The sequence below is a fragment of the Pyxicephalus adspersus genome, unplaced genomic scaffold (assembly GCF_032062135.1).
Source record: "Pyxicephalus adspersus unplaced genomic scaffold, UCB_Pads_2.0 Sca1170, whole genome shotgun sequence".
Lineage (NCBI taxonomy): Eukaryota > Metazoa > Chordata > Amphibia > Anura > Pyxicephalidae > Pyxicephalus > Pyxicephalus adspersus.
In genome coordinates, this window is record NW_027318177.1 from 1 (window position 1) to 7,032 (window position 7,032).

Consider the following 7,032-nt stretch of genomic DNA (forward strand, 5'->3'; position numbering starts at 1 on the left):
GTCACATTGATTGGGAGGCGTTTCATAATACAGATGGACAATGACCCAAAACATACAGCCAAAGCAACCCAGGAGTTTATTAAAGCAAAGAAGTGGAATATTCTTAAATGGCCAAGTCACCTGATCTGAACCCAATTGAGCATGCATTTCGCTTGTTGAAGACTAAACTTTGGACAGAAAGACCCACAAACAAACAGCAACTGAAAGCCGCTCCAGTAAAGGCCTGGCAGAGCATTAAAAAGGAGGAAATCCAGCATCTAGTGATGTCCATGAGTTCAAGACTACAGGCTGTCATTGCCAGCAAAGGGTTTTCAACCAAGTATTAGAAATGAATATTTTATTTTCAGCTTTTTAATTTGTCCAATTACTTTTGAGTCCCTAAAATAAAGTGATTGGGTAAAAAAAGGCTTTAGTTCCTCACATCTGTATGCAATCTATTTGTTGAACCCACTGAAATAAAGCTGAAAGTCTGCAGTTCAACTGCATCTAAGTTTCATTTAAAATTAATTGTGGTGATGTAAAGAACCAAAATTAGAAAAAAAAGTTGTCTGTCAAAATATTTATGGACCTAACTGTACATTGTGTGTAGAATCAGCAGGAGGCCAATGTCCTGCAGTAACTATACTGTTGGCAGAGGCAGGTGTGGGATGTCATGCTTTGCTGCTAAGCAATATGTGCATCAAGGGGTTTGTTATAGGGGCAATATGATACTGAGCTCCTAACCCAGACTTGCACTCCCTCAGCTGCTTGCTGTCACTATATACTAGCATGTAAAACATTTGGTTGTTCTTGGTCAGTTTATATGTTTGGTGACTTGTAAATAGAAAATGTCAGCATAACATTTATGAAATTTTTAATTTACCCTTGCTATTTAGGTGTTAAATGTCATTATTATTTTTTATTATTAATCTGTAGGCAGATGTCAGTGCATGAAGGAGCACAGAATATTATTCTGCACCAGCTTTGAGACATTACAGGCTAGCGTCACAGTAATGAGAAGGGTTGCCACTTTACTAAAATTTACATAAGTACTTCATGTGTCCTGCTGAAAAGGAGCTGTGCAAGGACATAAGGTATATGGAGAGAGAGAGAGCAAGAGAGAGAGAGAGATGCGGTAGTTTTATTTGTAATCCAAACGAGAAGCACTTATGGACCCTTTTTGCTTTTAAAATTTAACATGTTAGAAAATAAGGTCATGGTGCATTATTATTTCTAGAAACACGTTAGGTTATGTTGACTATATTTCAATAAGAAACTCTACAAAACATACTGTTTGATAGGTAATGGCTAAAACTTGTATGTTGCAGGATTAGGAGTTTCCTTCTCCTCATTAATCTATTTAAGGTGTATCGAGTCACCTCAATGTATAAAAAGAATACAGTTAGAAAGTAAAGAAAGAGGTTTTGAGGCTCATTTCAAGTGAAAAACATCATCATATATTTGTGTGCATAATGAATCAAAATACGATTCCCATAACAAATCTTAATTTTTTACCTTGGTCATGTTAATATTACACAGGACCTAGGTGTAATCCAACTAAACACATCCTTCATTTTACCCTGTGTCAAGCGCCATGTTTGGTGCTTATCAGTATTGGTGGCTGGGCTATATCTCCTCACCCATTGTTAGGTTGACAGCTGTCAAATGCAAGATTTTGCCTTGCTTTCTGTCACCAGACATGAAAGAATTTCCACAATGGGAGCATTGATGTAATACAAAATTGACCTTTCTAATTTTCACTGCAAAAAAATTAAAAAATGTCTGAGTTTCACATCACCATGTAATTCATGAGGTTCTAATAGATATGTGGTTCTGTACACTGTGCTGATTTCATTAATAGAGGAAGAGCGGGAAAATCATAAAGAACAAGTAAACGGGAAAAAAAAAACCTCATCCTTTACCTTCACAGATCTGTCGATCCATCTGGAGGTTTCCTCGATCAGGTCCCACATCATCCCAGTATCCTCCTTTGTCCCAGCGCCGCCATCTTCTTTGGCCTTCCTCCTCTGACCTCACACTAAGCAGGCACGATATTGGGTGACGTAGATAGAAAGAAAAAAGTGCCCATTTCACTGCGCATAAGTGAGATCTGCATTTTTTACCTATTGAAGAAAAGGCTCCTTCTGCGCATGATCGGGCATGTGCAGGAGCTCCCACCCAGGCTCTGTACTCACATTCATTCCTGATTGCCACTGGAGGGGCTTTACACCCCCTCCCCCCAAAAAAAGTGATTTTTTTTTTTACCTCATATAAAAAAAGTTGTTAACCGTTTTATGTAGGGTAAAAATTTTAGTTTAGGTCCGCTTGAAGCAGTTGTGTGAAGAAAAGTTTAAACCTTTAACATGGAAAGCTGGATTCATTGCCCTTTAACTTTAAATAAAGGAGATGTAAAGTAAGTCCATATTAAACACTTTGTTTCGATGTTTGTACACTGCTACCTTCTTTTCCTTATGTCGTTGGTGTTCACTTTACCGCTCAATCTTTTTATCTCACCCAAATTTGTAGGGCTAGGAAAGGAGTTTCCATGCGGCTGCTCTGTGGCGGCTCCCCACGAAAGCATCTACAGCTAGGAAAGGTTCAGAAACCGTGTTCTACAACACAAAGGGAACACTAGAGCACAACAATGGAAAAAATTGGGCAATAATCTGTACATCCTGATGCCTAATGGGACATCCCAGATATAAAGTCTATTTTTCAATTACCTCTAGTTAAGAAATATTATGAAGACTTTTAAATTAGTCTTTTTTTTTTTTTGCTATAAACGGGTCAGTTGTGCCTCTTTTAGATCGTAGCATAGCTGTACAAATATATATACATTAAAGACTAATTACATCAATTATATTCAAATTTGGATAAAGGAAAGGCTTAAAAAGACAACAAAAAAGATTAAGAATAAAAAAAAAGTGTTGGGAAATTTCAATTTGTTTCATGTGTAGATGATTGTTGGACAAAACAGTGAAAAAGAAGTGGAACAAAAAGTTTACCCTCTACCACTTTACCAGAAAAAAAGGACTTCCCTGGTCTTTAGTTTTTAAAATAAAAACTGAGTTTTTATGCACCAGGTCCCAACCAGCCCTAAACTTGCCTAGAAAAATAAAAATAAAATAATATTCATTATTAATAATAATAGTAATAAATAAAAAATAATAATACAAAATAAATCAATGATAAAGCCAGAAACAAGACTTTTTTCACACTTTATTTTTAGAATGTTAAAAAATCCACTTTAATACAGAACAATAATCCTTATCATACAAGTCTCTTTATTTATACCAAACTTGTCCAATTTACTTTCAATTTAGCAAAGGTAAGATTGGCTGTGACTGTACACAACACTTTCCATTTTACATCCCATTTCATGACAATAATACAAAATAGAATATTTTTTTGTTTAGCAGCGAGACTGGCAACCGCACGAAACATTAGGTGATATGTTAACATCAAAAGAATTGCACTTACAGACATTTAGCTGAAATATTTACAGCTTTGACAAGAAGATATTGAGCAATGTCCAGTTCTGTATACTGTACAATTGTAAACTTCAGTTGTTTTGTATTTTAGAAATACTTTGATTTTACTTTTTTTCTGTTTTATAACAATCATACAAAAACAATATATATTCAAAAAACAGCAAGGGGAAAAAAACCTCTACTATTCTTTCGAATGAGATTTTACAAGATATGGCTGCACATCCTGAGTAGTGATCTTTTTACTTTCAATCCGGGATGGATATAATCACATCAGAATGTATAGATCTTTGATGAAACCTATAAAATTAAATACAGCTCATGTTGCAGTTCATTCCATTAGAAAACAATGCATAGTTTTGATTAAATGTATACAGTTGTATGTCTGTTGTGGGTTTAATCTGTAAAAACACAAGTTCTATTTACAATAGAATAGTACTCAAAAGCAAAACTAAATAAATATATATTTGAAGAAGGAACGCTGGAGTGTTTGCATCCTTTTACAGTTTGATTAAACCTCAGAGTGTTTTCCCCCAAAATTAAAATTCCTTTTTTAGAGGATGCCTAAAATTGGAGATATGTCATAGTGTAGAATTCTGGGAAAATCAGTGAGCCAATCACACAAGCAGTAGTTGTTATTTCTATGGGCTTTTTCTAGAAAAATAGTATAAAGAATGGCTCCACGTTGCAATATTGCATTGAATTTTTCGAACAGTTTATTGTTTTACATTAAATGTATAATTTTCAATAACATTATATTAAAGATGACTTCTGTAGCAACTGTTAATGTATTAGTTTTAAATGACTATATATAGAGAGAAAAATATCAAAATTATTTTTATTTTTTACAACTGTGAAGTTAGTTACCCTTGAAAGGCTAATTGCAGGAAAATTAAAATTTGTCTTTGCAGTGGGAGGGGGGTAAAAATGCCTTTTGCTTACGTCATTATTCTCCTCGGTGCAGTCCTAGCACTTCTCTAAGGCATTCTGTGCTGCTGGCACAGGCATTGAGTCTCTCCCTGGTCTACAATGTAAGAGGCATTCTTCCCACTGACCATCACAATAATGTATTTTGATCTGTGGATATAGTAACTATAGCGGGGGTTCCCTGAAAACCTGAAAGTTATTTTAAGGGTTCCCAGTGTTAAAAAGGTTGAGAAAGGCCAAACTACACAATTATATAATTTTGGCATAGTAGGATTGAATGATGGAAACTATCCATGTTTTAGTATTCTATTACAGCTTAGAAAATAAATGCTGCAATGTGATTGGATACTAAAGCCAACATCTGCTACTTTTATTCCAATCTATATCTACATCAGTAGAAAAGTACATTTGCTACATGAAGTCTAAAAAAATGAAACTGTTATACAGTATCAGTAGCCTAATGAAAGAATGTATAGAAAAAGAAAATCTGCTCTAGTCTACTTTGAAATTCAGAATAGCTGTCAATTACATAATGGTACACAGTTGCCACTTATCATAAATTATTTAATAGTTAAGTTTTGGTAAAATTGTGGGGAAGTAGGAGTTAGAAGGAATTTGCATCAAATAGTAAGGTTTGGCTTTTTAAGTCTATATAAGTCTAGGGAGTCTATTTTTAAAGCAGGGCATCTGTCATTCCTTTAAACATTCCCTGGTGAGAATAAATTACTGCCATTGAAACAGGTGGACCTAGAAGAGTCTCATGAGGGAGTGTCTAATTCCCTGTTTTATAAATATAGCCCTTAAAGTCTTAGTCTTCAGCAAACCTCAAAAATGCTAGCACAGTTCGAGTATCTGATTTGACTTTTTTTTAAAGCTAAGCTTTTATGTGTTGGCTTTGAATGTATAGTTAATAACAGTGTAAAAGGCATAGGAACACTGATCCACTTTTAATTATTGGCTGAATTATTGAAGAATTATCTCTCGCTTCCTATTTGTGCATATATACACTTACATAGTTCAGGTAGATTAGGAATTGAGGGCAAAGCTCCTCCACAGGGACACAAATTACATTTAAACAAGACAGGGCTCTTACCCTGTTTAATATTGTAGCTGTAGCTTTGACTTATGAATTTTAATACTGCAAACTTGTAAACACTGAAAATCTTACAGAATTGTATCTGCATGCAAGTATGGATGAATATGAAATGTGAAATACATACATTCTCAAAATAGTCCTAAATGTCCAGTGATAGAAAACAAAATGAAAAAGACAGAGCATTGTGGTTTTAGAATTTCAGATAAGCGATAGTATTGCACTCTATGGAGTATACAAAGCTGTGCTCATTAACCCAGGTACACAGAACACCTTGTCAAGCCATCATAGCATTAAGTGATACAGAAGAAACAAAAACAATAGTTAGCAGAATGAAAATTTACAATATTATCTGTGAAATGTTAAGGGAATGGACAATAGTTCCCACTAATGTGGATTAATTTCAAGTTCCAGCTCTGTACAGACCAAATAAAGAAAACTAAAATATCAAATATCTATACATTTTGTACAATTAAAAAAAGAAAGATATGCAACCGATTGCAAAACTTAACATCTGAGATGCTTCTTGCTTTGCATGTCATTCCAAATTCTATGCATTTCCTCGGGGCCAATCTGATGTACGGTGATTACTCTACGGTATCGGCACAGACTGTAAGCCATTTTCCAATGATTAAAGCCACTGTTTTGAAATGGGTGGATTCCAAGTTTTCGCAAGCAAAGTCCCACATAGACATCCTCAAGATGTAAAAGTCTTGTGTGGAGGGATGTTTTATAAATGAGTTCTGCCACATCAGCTGAGAAAATGTACCCAGTTCCTGAACAAAATGGTGGATAATTACTATCAGGGTACAAGTCTCTTGGCATATACCATTTGCTGCGGACATCCCTTATAGGTCCTCCATTGATAACATATCCAGTAAAATACCTTCTTCTTGGCTTTGTGGTTGGTTTCAGTAGTTTATAAATTAAATTGTCCATATTTACAAAAATATCACTGTCTGTTTTCATAACATATTTAGCCTTGGAGCAGAAAGTTGCGACCCATCTCATGCCCATCATAGTTTTGAGGGTTAGATTATGGTATGAGTCTATGAAGTCTTCCACCACTATATCGTGAAATATTTGGCTTTCTTGCTCAACCATCTGGTTTAATACTGGGTCTGCATTTTTGCCGAGGAGAAAAAGTGTGACAATTTTTATTCCCTTAAAGTTGCTTTCATTTCCCCATGTTTCTCGAATGGCTTGTCTGGCATCAAACTCCTTGTGGGTTGTGCTTATCAGAATAACCAAGAAGGGGCTGCCATTATTTTCACATTTCTCAGGCTCATTAATAACAAATTCAAAAGAATGAGGGTTGATAGGTCGAGTTCTAATATTGCCAAAGGTAATGTTTTTCTGAGCCAATACAACTTTGCTTAGCCTGTAGCCAGTGTAATTGGATGTTGGGCGAGTGACACTTAAGTACCAAAGTGCACTGGCCCAGCAAACCACTGTCAGAATATACAGACATGACACCTTCGAGGCCATGGCTATCCAGATCTTTTAAGCAATGTTCCCTATGAACAGTCTTTTCATGACTTTACC

The 7,032-nt window shown here is 35.3% G+C and overlaps 1 protein-coding gene across 1 annotated transcript; it reads right to left on the bottom strand.

The window, feature by feature from the left end:
- Positions 1–5,459: 5,459 nt before the first annotated feature.
- B3GALT1 (beta-1,3-galactosyltransferase 1) lies at positions 5,460–7,026 on the bottom strand. The gene has a single exon (XM_072398036.1). It carries the CDS (start codon positions 6,973–6,975, stop codon positions 5,995–5,997), a length of 981 nt encoding a protein of 326 aa, XP_072254137.1. The 5' UTR covers positions 6,976–7,026; the 3' UTR covers positions 5,460–5,994.
- Between the last annotated feature and the right edge of the window lie 6 nt (positions 7,027–7,032).